Source organism: Numenius arquata, chromosome 16, assembly GCF_964106895.1.
Source record: "Numenius arquata chromosome 16, bNumArq3.hap1.1, whole genome shotgun sequence".
Lineage (NCBI taxonomy): Eukaryota > Metazoa > Chordata > Aves > Charadriiformes > Scolopacidae > Numenius > Numenius arquata.
The window spans coordinates 1,580,860-1,598,184 of NC_133591.1; the positions used below are offsets into that span (position 1 = coordinate 1,580,860).

The 17,325-nt window shown below is 48.3% G+C and overlaps 1 protein-coding gene across 2 annotated transcripts in view; it reads right to left on the reverse strand.

The window, feature by feature from the left end:
• Positions 1–8,593: 8,593 nt before the first annotated feature.
• DGCR2 (DiGeorge syndrome critical region gene 2) overlaps positions 8,594–17,325 on the reverse strand; it is a 39,686-nt gene continuing 30,954 nt past the window's right edge. For both annotated transcript variants that reach the window (XM_074159632.1, XM_074159631.1), the window contains exons 6-10: positions 16,242–16,418; positions 14,385–14,588; positions 10,488–10,640; positions 9,613–9,849; positions 8,594–8,835 (exon numbers count right to left, since the gene is read on the reverse strand). In XM_074159632.1, the coding sequence (XP_074015733.1) occupies positions 8,594–8,835; positions 9,613–9,849; positions 10,488–10,640; positions 14,385–14,588; positions 16,242–16,418 (1,013 nt within the window). The remainder of the gene's footprint in view (positions 8,836–9,612; positions 9,850–10,487; positions 10,641–14,384; positions 14,589–16,241; positions 16,419–17,325) is intronic.

A 17,325-nucleotide genomic window follows, 5' to 3' on the forward strand; every position in this document is an offset into this window, starting at 1 on the left:
TCTGCAGCCTGGCACCGGCCACTGCTGGGAAGGAGAGGAGCTGCTCGGGCACCCGGGGAGAGTGAGACCTCCCCTTGGAGGCATGAGCCCACCAAGTGGCACAAGCACCTCGGCCACCCACCCATGGTGGGACAGCCTGGAGGGCCAGGCGGTGGGGCAGAAGCCCAGACCCTCGGGGCTCAGGAGCCAATGGGACCCACCACCACCAGGATCTTTTCCCCCAGGGCATAGAGGAGGGCAGAGGTGCCCCCCAGGACATCCTTTTAGGTTTCCAGCCTTCTCTGGTGGTGATTTTTGGCCAGGAGGGCAGGAGCAGAGGTGTCACTGCAGGGAACGCATGGCCAGGAACACCAGCAGCACCGCGCTGCAGAGCACAACCTAGGACATGGTGGGAACATGTCCCTTGTCCCACTAAGGGCCCCACCAGGACAAGGACTGGCACATCCAGCCCAGGGTCTGGAGAGCCCCGCAGGGCTGGAGGGGGATGTGGAACCCCGGCAGGGCTCAGCATGGCCTCACGGAGGGGCAGGAGCAGGACGAGGAAGCCGAGGGGACACCAAGGCACGTGGAAAGGCAGCAGCAGCACCAAGGAGCATCACCGTACCCTGCTCCCACCCATCCCCGGCTGCCCTGCTCCCCAGGGGGCACCGCCGGCTGCCAGCACCGGGCAGAGCAACCTCCAGTTTCTATAGGAACCAGATCAAACCTGGGAAGAGCCGCTCGGTACTTGCTGGTCTCTCGCTGCCGCGGTGGTGTGGAGCTCACAGCCCATCCTGCAGCTCTGGGAGAAGCCACATCCACCGTCCCGCCGCCACGGAGCCGGCCGAGGTCCCCGCCACACGCCTGCTCACAGCACCAAGGGCGAGAGCCATGACAAGGGGAAAAAATACCGCTGAAAAATAAAAATAGTTGCTTAAGCTGCAGCCATCGATCGGCCGTGGGCACGGTGCCACCCTGCTGGGAACCCCCGCCACGTGCACCGTCAGCAAGCGCCGCGCCGGCACACAGCGAGGGTGCCAAAAACGGCTCCTGGAGATAAATCCTGCGCTGCCGCCAGGGACCCCGGCCCCGGGGACCTGGGCTGATGGGGACAGTGACAAGACAAGGAGCTGAGGCGCCAGAGCACGGTTCACATGGCCCAGGGATGGGGCTGTGGGCATCCAGCGACGTAAGTGCCGTGGGGAGGTGAAGCTCAAGGGGAATAAACGCTCCAGCCACTTCTGGTTTTCTGTTGAAATCGTTGATCTCCGTAGTAAGCGGCCGTGATCCTGGGGGGAGAGCGGGGAGCCGGGCAGGGAGCGTGGCTGGGACCAGCACAAAGGAGGCCCTGTGGCCAGATGTGCGCTGGCCACACGCCGCTGCACAGCCCCCTCATTCATCCCGCGCTCCCGCTGTCACCAGGGGCAGCGATGTCTCCCCCCCGTCCGGCCACCCCCCCAGGGCCTGGCACCCCCCGGGGTCACTGCCAGCACACGGCCCCTGCACGTGTCCCACCCGTGTCCTCAGTCCCCCGGTGTTCTCCCAGGGCTGAGCGCCCCGGACACGCCATGCTGGGCACAGCTGCTAATTACCCTCATGGGAAAATGCATTTTAAAGTGGTAAGAGGAGGCTGCCCAGCAATACCGACTGCCACCCCCCTCGCACGGGGTGCTGGGGGACACACGGCTGTGAGCGGGATCAGTGGGGAGCCCTGAGAATGGTTGTGAGCCCCAAAATTGGTGGCTGTGCCCCGGGCACTCCTGGCTGCTCCCTGCAGCCGTGGCATCGTCCCTGTCCCCAGGGGACAAGGGGGCAGGAGGGAAGGGCAAGTTGTACTCACACAGGGTCCTGCAGTGTCACAGAAGCCCCATAGGGTCCCTGCCACCTTCAGCCCCTCACATCATCAGGCTTGTCACCCCCTGAGACTGGCAGTGAAGGAAGGGCTGTGTCCCGTCACCCTGAGCTGAACCAGCATCTCCTGGCCCCGCGATGAAGCCCTGGGAGCGGTGATGGTTGGGGTCCAGCAGCGACAGAGGCGGCTGCGGCAGCAGCATCCCTCCACGGGCACAGGGAAGGGACAGCAGAGCCCCCCCGGCCCCCAGCGGGAGGATGACACTGTGCGCTGGACGGCATTCAGCGATGAACGCATCCCGCGGCCACCAGCAGGGCACAGGGACAGCCCAGCGACGCTTGTGCCGCAGCGCTCCCAGCCCACACTGCGAGCCCAGCAGCTCGGGGGGAAAAAAAAAAAACAAAAACCACCACCAAAAAAACCCTAACCAGTGACTGTGCTCCCAGTCTGGAGCATGGGAAGGCATCACCAGGTCTGGACTGTGTGAAAAAGGGGATGCTGCTCTGTACCTGGAGTGCCCCGGCAGGGACAGGGGCAGGGACAGGGACAGCTTTCCCCACCCCAAAAGGACCCATCCACCACCCGAGCGCCGATGGCCAACAGAAGAGATCCAACTGTTTGCCTGGCACTGGGTATCACTCCAGCCCCTGTCCCACCACCCCCAGTCACAAACCTGCATTTTTAACCCAGCACAACTCTTTAAAGAGCCCTATTTTTCCAGCAAGGCCTCTTAGGGGAATATTCCCTGCTATCAGGCAGCTTTATTAAATAATCCAGAGTTTCAGGCTCTTTCGGGAGAGGCAGCATCACCTCCCTGCCTGCTGCAAGCCGAGGGGGTTGGGGGCAGGAGAGCCGCCTCTCCCACTGCACGTCCTGGATCATTCCAGCTCCCAAGGGAATGGCAACGGCCGGAGCCGTGCAGCAGCTCGGGGCTGGTTCAGGCAGAAACGCCATCTGCTGTACAGAGAATCCGAGAATGGGCTGGGCTGGAAGGGACCTTTAGGATCATCGAGTCCAACCATCAACCTCACACTGCCAAACCCACCACTGACCCATGTCCCTCAGCACGTCTGCCCGGCTTTTAGATCCCTCCAGGGATGGCAGCCTGTTCCGAGGCTTGACAACCCTTTCAGTGAAGGAATTTTCCCCAATATCATTCCCAAACCTCCCCTGGCGCAACTCGAGGCAGTTTCCTCTTGTCCCATCTGCTGTTGCTTGGGAGGAAACCGACCATCCATCTCCCTGCCGGACAGACGGCTCCTGGCACCAGGGAACCCCCCCACACACCCCAAAACACTGCTCCGGGCCAAGGTTTCTCCCACCAGCCCACCCAGGGTCCCCCCAGGGCCCTGCCTGCAGCCCCCGTCCCACGCAGGGGGTGCAGAACACAAGGGAGAGAGGGGTGCGGTACCCAAACTTGGGAAGTTGATGGAAAGTTTGGAGCTGGAATTTTGGAATCCCTGCAGAGGTGAGGACAGAGGGACCTCTCTCAGTTTTTTCCAGCAATCTCCCCAATGCCTGGGGGGCACACAGTCAGCGTGGCTCAGTGCTCCAACTGTCCCCCCCGACTCCATGTCACATCTCCGACCCACTCGGGTCATTCCTTGGAGCCCCACACCAGGAGCTGGGGGTCCGGACACCCCCCCCACCATCCAGCACACCCACCTGCTCCGCATCTTCACTGGTTTGGAGAGGGCTGTACTTCACCTCCCTGGGTACACAGCCAAGATTCTACATAAAATTACACTAATAAAGGTAAATTTCACAGGCGTTTGGAGACACGGCGACTCGGCAGCCTCCCTGCGTGAAGGTAAAGGCGCCTACTGATGTCTTTGTGAGATCCCAGCCCGGCAGCGGGATTTAACAAGACCTTCCCTCGCAACGCCGAGGAACCACACGGATGCAGGAATCAGGAGACAGGGGAACAGGCCGTTTCTCTTACAGAACACAATTTATTTGGCATTTGGATGAAATGTTTCTCACAGCATCTTGAGAGAAAAAAAAAAAAAAAAAGAAATATTAGTGCCAACCCCAAAGAAAGAAGTTAAAACAAACAAACAAAAAAAAACCAAAACCAGAGTCACAGGGACTGAATTATTATAGTATCAAATTTAAATTCTACATGGTATTTCACAGAATATCAAAATCTTTTATACACTGCCACAGTTAAGTCCAGTCACAAACCAACTACACAGGAGAAGCCTGCAAACGCAGCGCTGGCTAAAAGTGTTTTCCAGGAGAAGGTAAAAAGCAGAGTCTCTCTCTCTCTCTCTGTCTCGCAGCCCCCCAGGCAGCCCCCAGCCCCATCTCCGCCGGCATCGGCTCCAGCCCACCCAGCCCTCACGGTGCCCAGCGCTGGAGAAATTAAAGCTCCGTGGTGCCGCAGCGAGCGGGTAAATGCACCCTGTTCTCAGGGAAAAAAGATCTTTATCGCTGAATGCGCCTGTTCCAAAGAAACGGGTATTTCATTTGGAACCGGGAAACATCAGAAGAAAAAATGCACGAACTTGATTTGCCTCCTCTGCACTAAATCTGCTCTCATTTTAGGGTCCAGCTCCCAGTTTGCAAGGGCAAGCTAAAAGACATTTCTGCATATCGCATGTTCCTTCGCTGGGGAGAAAAAAGGTGTTTCAGCAACTGAAAAAAAAAAAAAAAAGATGTGTGTTATGGATTGTGTGGGGCAACACTGAAACATCAGTGCTTTGCCACTGAAAATCCACATCTGAAAGACAACGTATTTAAAAACAGCTTCCAATTCAGCTAACACTAGATGGGGAAAGAACAGTAATTACTGATCGCAAAACCATTTTCCTCCCAAGTGAAACTCAGGAGATGTGCACAGGCCACCACCCCGTGACACCCGGGGAGGCAGAGCACCCGTCGAACCTAAGACTGAGCCTTCAGGAAAAGCCTCCCACCTCCTCTGTTCTTCTTCTAGATCCGCATCCTGCCACGAACGGGTAAAGGAATAGTCCGAGGCTCAACACTAGAGGAGACTGAACATTACAGACCAGCTCTTCGTACGTCTGAATGAGTTCTGATGTAGCACAGAACGAAACCCGCCATCCTTCTAACACTACAATGCTCTGCAACTCACTGGGTGAAAAACCGAGAGGCTGCGTGCGGGCATCACCGATAACACCGCCAGAAGGGAACATCTAGAGCTGCTCCTGAAGGAACAGCAGAGACCTCCCTGTGGCCATAAGGATGGGGAACGAGGAGTGGTTTTGTCTGAGGCCACGTCGGGAGGCGCAGAACCGAGGGCTGCGACTTTACCCCGACTGCAGTCAAAGACACGCCAAGAGAAACGCGGTCTCTGCTCAAGGGTGCTGCTGGAACGATGCGGTGATGCCACCTCTGGGGACATTTGGGACCCATGAGCAGTTAAGAGAAACACTCAGAGAAGTGAACAGTAGTGGGGATGGAAATAAAAAAAATAAATCAATGCACAAAATACCTCCAAAGATCTCATCAATCTAATGGCAAACAAACCAGAAGGGTCTTCCTCCGGCAAGCATCGACCCTCTGTAATTGGCGCTGAGGACAAAGCGCTTACCAGTCACCTTGCCAAGGGCAAGGAAGGTTTGCCGAGGAGTCAACTGCTGTCAAGAAAACTTAACTCTTCCCCAGTTGGTCCAGAAGCCCGCGTAGTTGTGACATTTTCTGCTACAGAGGCTCTTACTCCAAGAAACAGTACTCAATGTGAAAAAGCTACACTAAAAAGGGAAAAAACCTGACAATTTTATTGCCAAATTAGATGCTTACCGAGAGGTAAATGAGCTGTACTTAGCGAGCTGCTCTGTTCAAGGCAAAATTTCCCTTGTTTACAGTTAAGATGAAGAAGGACAGGGGAAAAGAGAGGAAACGGCAGCCTCTGTGCCAACGTACAAGTGGAAAAGGCTCAGAAGCAACTGGGAGAACATCACATGAGGCTTCGGCAAAGACGCCTCCATCTGGAACAGCCACATCCAGGAGCCACCAGGAAGTTGCCGGTTGTAACAGAGCTTATTGTCAAACCAAATTCACCACAGAACCAAACGCAAAATAAAATCATCGAACAGATTCCCGCAGCGTTGGGAGAAGTGTGAGGTATCTCTTCACCTCAGCCACAAAAAACACAGCTTCAGAGACTAAACCAAGCCCAAAGGCCTTTTGTTATTGCGCTGGGAGACTACCAAGAACAAATATTCCCCCTGGCTTCAGAAGAAAGTGGAAGTTTTCTGGCTTTGCACTGCTAAGGGAGTATTTGTTCCGGAACAGACTGCAGTAGCACAGACTTTGCAGCCTGCTGAAGTGTACCCTCTCACAGCCTGTCCTACACCACAGCATGGCCAGCTTGAAGAAGTATTAACCCTAAAAGCCTAGTTTTTATCCCAGTGCTTGGCTTCACCTGGCTGGATGTAGCACAAAGGTTACCATCTACAGTATGTATATATATATATATCTCTCTCTATCTCGCCACCCAGAAACACACACACACACACACACGCGCATTCGTACCTATAAAACTAAAGAAAAAAATCAGTACATACAATGTATAAAACGTATGAATGTGCTCAAAAATGCACAAAACCCGCTTTATTTTCATACTTCAGAAACGCTGAATAATTTGTAGGCTACTGCTATCCACCCGCTTCATCGGACCGGGACTGGAGCTCAGAGGAGGAGACGGCAGGAGGTCCCAGCGGGTGGAGAATTTGTTCCCCTCGTTTTGTACCACTGCTGTTAGAGGCGGCCGAAGCCGAGGGGACGCGGGTGGTGGGACGGCTGCGGGAGCAGAGGATTCCTGACAGCGCTTCCCCCCACTCCCGTGCCACCCCACAACTCCGATTCATGCTCTCCCAGGGATTCCAGATTGCTAGGCAAGTGTCTGAACGTCAGGACACCAGATATGATCTCGATACCAAAACTCACAGTTTTCCGTGCAAAAGGAGTTGAATTGTCAAGACCAATCCCCCAGTACAGTATAAGCCTACAGGCAAGACACAGAATAGAAAGTAGCAGCATATTCAACGGGGAAAGAGTCAGCTGCACTGGGAAACCACAACAGTGGGTCAGGATTTGTCATACGAGTATGATTTCTCATCATTACTAGAAAAATAGATCACACACCCCTCCCCATGCAGTGTTTTTTTCCTGTCCCTCTAGGCTTGTACCCTTCATAAGGCAGCAGGAGAACACGCAGACGGGGCACCCTTTACAAATTCCTTGTAACTCATCTCATCGGCCGACTGCTACAGTAAGTTGAGGACAACAGAGGCAAGAGGAGGGTGAGGGGAACGGGTAAGTTATTTGTACACCAAAATCCAAAAATAAATTTAAAATCACCTGCAAAGATTATTTTGCACTTATTACCAAAACCAACAGTGCTTGACTTTGGATTTAATGGGGGAGTGCATGAATCTTTTTGCCATCTACAAATTAACTTACTTTAAAGAGCTGAATCTAAAGGGGAAATTTAAGATGACATACCAGACTGAAGCAAACTGCTTTATTGATTTAAGCACACTAACCTCATTATAACCCCTCGTGGGACCTGGATAAATGGTCTGGGGGGGCACAGAGGAAGTCCCTAGAAGAGGGTTGGCAATTTATGGGACTTGGATAAGGAGCAAGTGTCCGATTAGAATTAAACATCAGGTATGGTGTGTGTTGAACACTGTTTTTAAATGGTATTTGTAGAACTGTAAAGAAGTGAAATGTAGGGGTGGGAACACGCTTACATGCTAAATATAGCATGCAAAGAAAAGCAAAACAATGGTCTTTTATCCAGGCCAGTCTTGTGCAAGTGTTCACTGTAAAGAAGTTAAAATACAAAGAAAAACATCTCAAGCTTCCTTATGGGATTATAACAAACAGGGGCTCCATATCGTGAAGTGAGACTGTCTCAAAGATAATCGCTCCCTGTCTCTTCCCTAAAGCACTACCTAACACACATTCTACTGAGGGGACACAAGCATCACACAGACCCAGTTTTCTTTATGGGCCAGAAATTTACCCAACAACAGGAGATTTTGCAGCTACAAACAACAAATAATCGTAACTGCAAATCCTAGATTTTTTTCTTCGTACCCATGTGTCACATACTGCGTACGTAGATCGTTCCTCCTCCGGTCCCTACGTTGTTTTGAACAGCACAGCAGATCACAACACGCAAATGCTTTACACTGTGTAACTCTTACTTGGTGGCACGTGTTTTAGCTCCTCAGTGTCCCTGCTGTGTAACACCGGCCCCCAGCCCCTTCCCCTGCAGTTCCGTCTTCTCTGCCGTTCCCAAGCGTGGCAAAGCAGGAGAGAGCGCAACTGACTGAACGGTGACTGTCCCCACCCTCCTTTTCCATCCTCTCTTCCCTGGGTCCAGTGGTATCCAGCCAAATCCAAGCAGCTTTTTCCTGATGTAGATTTTGTTTCCTCTCAGGTTAAGAAAAAAACAAACAAACAAACAAACAACAAAACAAAACTACCCATACTTTTCACCTCCTTAGAAGTCAAAGGAATTCTCTGCACTCTTTTCCATAGCCAACGGAAAAAAAAAGAGCAGTTAAACAATCCATATGTACAGGACAAAACGATTAGTGAATGAATAACGACAGCCAAAAAACGAGAGGCACGATCCTAATCTAGAACATAAAAGCAGTGTTCAAAAAAAAAAAAAAAAAAACAAAGTGGGGATTCCTTCTGAAGTTCAAACCACGGATTAGTGTTTGTCTGTGCAAACGGCTGCTAAAACTATTTCTGAGGGGCAGTCAGCTCTTTGCTCCTTTATACAATGGTGTTGAGAGAACAGTGGCTGTGGCGGCTGCCCGTGAGAGTTTCTGCCGGCGGGTTTTCGTTTAGTGGTGTGTCAGGAGGGACAAGAAAGGTGCTGCTGTCAGCAGAGTCTTCCAGCTCCACTGGAGAAGGACCGACCGAGGGAGGAAGCGATCCCTCTGTAAGCTGCGGGGATACATCACAGTTTCCTAGCGATGGAGGACTGCTTTGCACAGTCTGAGAAAGCACTCCATCTGTAAAGGACAAAAAACAAGCAGAATCAGAACAATTAGTATATCATTTCACGTTCCCAAATAGATTTACTATCTGTATTTCTGGAAACTGAGTTTTTCCTGGTTTCACATTAATGCAGAGAGATGATGCTGCCAAAGAGGAAAATTATGTAGCAAAAATAAAACTTCGATATATAAATAAGATAGTTGCAACTAATCAGGCTCACTTATCTCATGAGATACGCTGCTACAAAATCCCAAATTGGAATGACTTCTACAGTATGTGAATCTCGCAGCTGCAGAACTGAAGAGCACTGGGTGAATCATTAGAAAGTGATATTTTCGGTCAATTTTTGAGGGGTGTGGGTGGGGGAAGTGGGGAGGAGAGAAGACACTGGATATATTTTAACCAAAATCTCTTGTACTTGACATTTGTTCTACGTTTTAATACCAATCTCTAGAGACCTATCTCTGAAAGACCAGAAAAGGTACCAGCATAGGGGAAACCAGGTAACCCATCCAAAGAAAGGCTAGAAAATAGGTAAGGTCTAAGAGTTAAACTGCTTGGATCATGGATTCCACTTGTAATTCAGGTGATCCAAAGAAACTTTGAGAAAAAACAAGTTTAATGATACATCTTAACAAAAGACTTTTCCATTGCAGAAATAGGAGATTTTATCGTGAAATACATTTTCCCCTCAAAATCACTAATACGCAGGATTGTAGCTTAAAAAACAAAAATCTCCCCTCTGCCCAAAATGAAAAAGAGGAAGAAAGGAGAAGCGACTGCCTGCATACCTGGAGTGGAACAAAGGATGCCGTCTGGATTGACAGAAGCCTCGTAAGGAGGAGGTGGGTCATCTGGGTGTTGAATATCTGGGTACTTGTAAGCAGTGTAGGGTGGGGGTGGGTCGTGGAAATGAAATGCCCCACCTTCCCCATCATCCGAAAGATGCAGTGGCGTGAGGCCAGTTCCAAAACCATCGGGACCGTAATCAAAACCAGGCATCCTGCGGCCCAAGTTAAAATGGTGCACTATGTCGAAAGAAGAAAAAGAAGTGGCTTTATCCTGTGCTTTCCTCTTCAATTTAAGGCAGATCTCAACACCTTTTTCCACTTTTCACACCCAAGGAACTATGTCTCCTGAAGACCTAAAAAAGCCTACATAACCTATACACTGTGGTTACACAATGACACCCAACCTGCTCCCGGCCTGTTTGTCCCGCATCACGTCTAAATTTGAATCTAAACTCCTCAAACTAAGGAGATCATTCATGCATAGAAGATATTTCAGATTTGGACCACACACAAAGAAAAAACACTTTCCCATTACCGGCCAAAAAGTCCAAGTTTGAAGAACCTACCAAGAAACACACACACAGGCACAGTCAAGCAAGACCATGACATTTCTCACCTTTCCATACATTGACCTGTCAATAATAAGCACGAGGCATGAGACAAACGTTGATACAAAAGCTTTTTCTTTGAACGTGGAGTGGTTCAAAGAACAACCCCTTGTACAAATCACAACCACATTTGGGCACAGCACTGACTAGGAATCTACAACCAGACTTTGCTGATGTTTTCCATGGATTTTTGTTTCTTCTGCTCTCTTTATTCCGAAGCACATACCCTACTCAGATCAAGAATCGTTACAGACAGGGGCTACTCACAGTTTGCTCCAATCAGGGACTCTATGCGCTCTCTCCGCCTCTGGCGCAGCCGGTGGACCATGAAAAGCAGGAGAGAGAGGATGAGGAAGGAGGAAATGCAGCTAACAATCAGACGCATCCCACCTGCCATCGAGTCAAACAAGCTGTTGCCATCTGTTAGATAAAACACACATAAGAAGCCCGTTACTTTTATCCAAGACTCATTTTCCTTGATGACGTTCTGTCAGCAACGGAGAGATAAATGCAGGGTGGAGATTCATTAGCCTGGCTTAACACTTCTCCATATTTCAAACATGTAAGAAAATTATGAATCATCATGAGATTTATCGATTTATTGTAACATGATCTAAACATTTATAAAAATATCTTAATCAGCAAAAGGGTCAAAAAATGTTGATGGCTTCAGGCCTCTGAACAACCGGAAAAAGGAAAGGTTAACGGCGTTTTGCGAATCCACTTGTCTCCCTGGTGGGCTGATGATGTTATACTGGAGAGGACAGAGACTGGAAGCAATGGGAAAGGCCCGAGAACTAGGGTATCTACACACCACTTCTGGACAACTTCTGGACATCTGAACTTTAACATTTCAAACAATACCGCTAAACATTGTTCTTATCACCAAGATGTGCTCATCAAAATTCCATGTGTCATTGGTACGTTGATTAGCACACCATTACGTGATAGGAACTATCAATGTGATAATCTGGAACTGAAGAGATTAAGGTAAACCAGAATGAAATCTTTTCTTAGAACCACATATAACGCAAGTGGCAGAACATGGAATAGACCCAGGAAGTTATGACCTTGAGAGTTCTGTACTCATTTCTTTGCACCGGTTTCCCGTTGAAGAGCTCTGCACGAGAAACGCACCCAGGTCAGGGTGGATAAGGAACAGACGAAGTGGCTGCACAACCCAGTCACACGCTGCTATAGGACACACGTACTACCAGGGACGAACCCCTGTCCCCAGCCACCCCAGTGTCACCCCAGCGTCACCACACTTCCCAGAGCAACCAGATGGACCCTGGCCACCCCTCCTTTCCCACACCTCCAAGAGCTCTCTGAATACTTTTCCTTTCACCAACAGCAACTAAAGCTCTATCAGAGATTCCTCACAAAGGAAAGCTAAAAGCCTCACAAAAAACTGTAAATACCGACTCGCTACAAACGCTAGTAACAGAAAAATCCACCTAATTTATACATCGTTAAAGTACACAGCTAACAGGCTGGTATTTCTTACACAATGCATTCTTGGCACCAAGAAATGCATTTAATTGTGCGCTACACACAGAGCTCGAGCATCGCACCCTCTCAAATCTGGCTGTGCCGCACAAAAGCCTCTGCCCTGTCAAACCTTTCAGCAGCTCATACCATCAGAGCTCACAGGGACACGGCCACCTCGCAAACAACGCACCTCCTGACCGCCACGGACCTGCCGCCGAGCCTCCTCCGCTTTATGGGAATACCATAAATCAGTGCTAAGAACTGCCTTAAATAAAGTGACTTCAGTAAAACGCACACAGGGGCCACAGGGGCAAGCAGGATGCAATCTTGTAGGCAGAAAGCCTGACTCGCGCGCGTTCTGCTACAACTGCAGCTCTTGGACCTTCTGGGGTGTCCTGGACCTCTGTGACACTGCTCCCAGCCTGAGAGAGCTCCCAGCGGCCAGCCCGTTCCGCTGGATAAACTACTGTCAAGTAAAGGCCTAGATTAAAAAACAAGACAAAGAGCCAGGTTGTGCAGAACAAGGTACGTCATCACAGAGATTTCCAACCCACATAAATACAAATGGGTTATTTCAGAAAGGCTGTTTTACACTCCATACAGTAGTAATACCCCATAACGGCACCAGTTTAGTCACTAGAAAAGCTCCTGCACCATCAGCTCTTTCAAAGTGTTTTATTTCGTTTACTACCTTTCCACAAATAAGGATTCCAGGTCTGTCTAAACAAGAGCCACACAGATAAATTATTTCCTACCACATCCATGGAGCGGCAACAGACAGACTACCTGGGTTTAAGCACTAGTACATGACAGATTTTCCTCTGCTATTTATCTTCAACTAAATGAGGGAAAGCATCTTTCGAGAGAGCGTAGCTGCGATTGCTCAGCTCACTCCCACCACTGAAAAATTCCCCTACCCCCAAGTCCTTGAGTAATATTCGTTACCCACTCGTAGTCATCGCTCACCCACTCACACCGTGAGAGCTGATTACCTGCCAACCCAACAGCAGGATTTATTTCCCCCGGCCTCTCCTCGGCTGATTAATTTACTTGCTGTTGATTAGTAAACTGTTTTCTTTCCTTTGCAACAGAGCTCAGGGAAGATATATGTCAGAACTGGACAAAGATAAATACACACTGATTAAAGAAAGTAATTAATTTTGTCATCTGGAATAGCCATTTATAAATACCCAAAAGGATAACAGAAATATTTCATTTAAAAATTTCAGTGTTTATCACTAGCTGAAGGAGCTTCATTATGAAGGAAGTTTGACAACTGCTTGATGATTCTTCTCTCAGAAACTGAGTTACTGGAAAAAAAACCAGAACACTTCAGGCAAGAGTATAATGAAACAGTTTTATTTAGCATCAGTACAGAAAGAAGAGCTTAAGGATCAGAAAGGATGTGGTAAAATACACTCTTCAAATCAGTATTCATGAAATAGTTAAGACCCACAGCAATAAGCAAGGATTAAAGAACACGGCATGAGGTTATCCCAGGTCATCTTATCCCGTCTGCTGGATGACGCTTTGCTGACACTGTTCCTGAAGATAAAAAAAGTGAAGACAAAGTCTTAACTCTGCTGATAAGAGTGGGAGGAAGACTCCTGCTGTTTCCTCTCTCTTTCACTGGCCAACCTGCAACACCAGCTACGAACATCTGCTCAGCTTAACTCTCAGAAGGAATGTGAATGACAGCCAGGAGAAGCCAGTGGCTTTTACTAATTAACTTCTGTAGTTAAGACAAATAAGAAAGACTGCAGATCTGGAAGCCAAGAAGCACCCCTTTTTTGTAACAGACTGAAAGAGAAGCCTCTGATGGGAAGAGCTGACCTTCCATGTTTTCCTAGGAGTTCTGAACAACAGTTTCTTAGTGCACTCAGATAAGATTAGGTTCTTTAAAATACCAGCAACTCACAGTATCACAGAAGGGTTGAGGTTGGAAGGGACATTCTGAGAACATCCAGTCCAACCTCTGCTCAAGCAGTGTCAGCTGGAGCAGGTTGCCCAGGACAGAGTCCAACCAGGTGTTGAATATCCCCACGGATGGAGACTCCACAAGCAACCTGCTCTAGCGTTTCACCACCTTCACGGGAAATTCCAAGGAAGATACATTTCTTTTTGCAAGTCTCTTTAGAGAAAAACAGCCCCCCAAAATCTACCTCCCCAAGTGGTGACTGACAAACAGTTCAGAGTCAACTGAAGGTTACTGATCCTTATTATACTTATGGAAACTCTCTAATTTATAAACTTTGCTTCCCACATAAATCCTGCATGCAAACTTCCACATACATAAATGCTCATGTCCAGAAAAAGATTCTTAATTAGTGCTCAAGAGAAGTGTTGTCCTCTTTTTTTTTTTCCCCCATGAGAACTAAACATGACAAATGAACCACGCGAGACACTCTACTAAAAATCCACAGTAGTGTCAGCCTCCATACAGAAAATAAGCTACTGCTTTTCCTAAGTAAGTAGCATCAAGGATGGCTAATTATTTTTAGCCACAGTCTGAAGTGCTTCATTTCCCATGATTTGAGATCTTTCCCCACAGGGGGTTTTGTACCCAGCAATGTCGAAGCATTGAAAATATGCATCACTTCAAAGTCATACCCAAAGATAACCAAGCCGAGCACTGAATTTTTTCTGGACAGAACTGTAGTGGCCAACTCTTACCTGGGTCTAAACAGGTGAATTTGCAGCACTCCTTGGGGTCCTTGCGATACTGCTGACATCCCTGGGGCCGCTCGCACAGAGCGGCCACGCACATTTCAGGTTCCCCGTTGTGACACGTGCAGCTCAGACAGGGATCGTTGCCTTTGGGAGTGAAATAGTAGCCTTCATCGACAATGTTGTCTTTGATATCAACGCACGTCTGGCCTAGAAGAGAAGCGCACATCAATACCCACGTGCCTGTGAGCCTCCCAGGCAGGAGCCCTGTTTATTCTCTTACATTAAGTGATTTGTAAACATAAGGGTACCACCAGTTAAAAGCCACACCTTCACATTAAAGCAACTCTGAAGAAGGACCTCCAAGGAGCAGGGAAGATAATGGATAGTCCGGAGGCACGCAGGGATGATTTACTGCTCAAAATTGACAAAGTGAGTTGTAAGTATTTAATGGAATTGACACACTTTCAGGCATCCTCTCCAAGACACAGGAAAGTAAATGGTCTGAGGAGTTTAAGCTTCACTGTCACTCCTGCTGCAGCTCCCTCCCTGTCTCCTGCTACTCAGGAAAAGCTGGATCTTCTCTGGAAGACACCAAAAGACCCTCTGAACAGGCCAGGTCTGAAAAAGGACACCAGGCAATAGTACTGCCCCAGGCTGCATCTCCATCCCTGCCCAGCAGAGGAAGTTGAGGTGTCTTCTGCCCACTGTCCTTTCCTCCCGCTGACCTAAAGGCAGGCACCAAAACCAGAGAGAGGTTGCTCAGGGTTTTATCTAATTTGGTTATAAAAACCTCTGAGGATAGAGGCTGCACAAACTCCCTGAGGGTCTGCTCCACTCTTGACCACCCTCACGATTAAACAGTTTTCCCTGGCACCAATTCAAATCTCGTTTCAACACAACATTCCTTGACTCCTGCCACGCACCACCGTGAAGAGCCTGGCTCTGTCTTCTCAATAACCTCCTTGTGGGTACGTGCAGGTTGCTATTGCCTTCTTTACGCCATCATCCCCAAAAGATGACCAAAAAGGTCATCGTTTGACCCTCTTTTTGACTAAACACGTATCCTTCAACATCAGGTTCCAAGATTTTACTACATCAAGGTAGACAAGACAATATCCTGTCTTCCTAATTTTCAATATTTCAGGTGCAAAAGCAGGCAAACAAGGGCTGAATTTTCTTCCCTTGCCATTCTGTAAGTCCTTTTCCTGCTTTAAAGAAAAAGCAAACTAGAAAAACTTCAAGAACTGCTGTAAAAGTTGAACAACTTTTCTCCTTCTCACAAAGAAGCACCATCTTTATCAGGTAATCTTAAATAACACCAGAAAATACTGCCAAGTATTTTCCCTCTGTTGGTATAAAGCCTTTTGAAGTAAAGAAATGCAAAATACAGAATAAAAGCTATCTTTTTTTCACCTTAATTCAGTAGCTCCACTTGCTCTCCCCCACCCAGTTCTAATAATTGGCTGGAAAGAATTTAATGGAATTTGCAATATTCCAAATAAACCAGAAACAAGTGTTTAACCATTTTCATGTGAAGTTAATAATTTAAGAGTGATATTTACTCATAAAGAGCTTTTCTTTTTAACCGTTTATTTTCAAGTATACTTTATTTTGAGGCTGATAAAGCTGCTTAAACTTTTTACGTGAAAAATCTGACCGTGGCTGACAACCACACATTATGCTCTTATTTACTTAAGCCGAGCAGAAGTTTAACTTCCCCACCTTTTTTTTTTTTTTTTTTTTTTTTTTCAAATTCACTGGGAAAAAGGCAGAAAGGATAGCTAGCAGATTTCCCCATATTTGTTATATGGATATTTAAACAAACACGCACCAGTTCCCGCTGAGCTAAACCCAACTTACTCCGTTTGCAGAGGAATGAGGATTTCTCGTAGCAGTTTTCAGCGTACCAGCTGTGTAAACCGTGGTGCCGAAGGGTAGGGAAATGGAAACACTGGAGCTGGGCACAAAGGACGTTTTCATTTTCAGACATAGCCGTACCAAAGATGGGGTCAGGGGGTAAAAATACTTCTGAAGAGCCTAGAAGGAGACACATTGATATCAGCAGCCTGTGGGTAGGCAAAGCTTTACAAAGCTCTGTAACCTCACTCATTTCATGCCACACCAACTCTGCTAAAGGCCACTGTCCTCGAGCTTCCATTAGCAGCGTTCCTCTGGGGGATGGAAGGGGTGACTCACAGAGAAGAGGCTGCTGTTTTCAAAGTGCAGGGTAATTTTGTCATTCTGCACCAGTGTGAGTGATGCTGCGATATCTCCACGAGTGCTGCTTTCCCCAGGCCCCAGGGGGTTTCCCTGCCAGTTTTTATGCACCCCTTCAAACACGGCTGAGTGTGGCCATGCTTGCTAAGGACGGAGCAAGAACCCATACCCATCTTGGACCTGCTGCTCCAAGCACCTACTTGTGCTTACAAAGATGCGTGTCGGTCTAACCCATGCCACGCACTCCAGCACCACTCATTCAGAGCGCTGACAGTGCTCTGTAACACCACTTCTGCAGCAGTGCTATGGACCACTGGGTCCTTCCAACTCCTGTAATCATTAAAAAGAGCGGATTGTGATGGGTTCCAAACAGCGAGGACTCAGCATCAAGTTATTTTTCCCATGCCAGAGGTTATCTTATGAACATACACCACCACAAACACAATACTTTGGGCAACTACAGCCCGATCAGAGTAGACATGATTCTCGGCAAGTTCCTCAATTGACAGATACTTGGCAAATTCCATGTTTTTACATTAGGAACCCTCTTAGTAAACGGGAAGAACATTTACTCAAACTAGCTGATCCATTCCAAATTTGTATATGCCTTGTCTTATCCAAACAAGAATCACAAGCATATAAAACATACAAACCACTGGTGTAAATGAGAGCCTTGTACGCTCACGGACCCCATCACCTTTGGCACTAGAGGGGAAGCTGTTTCATC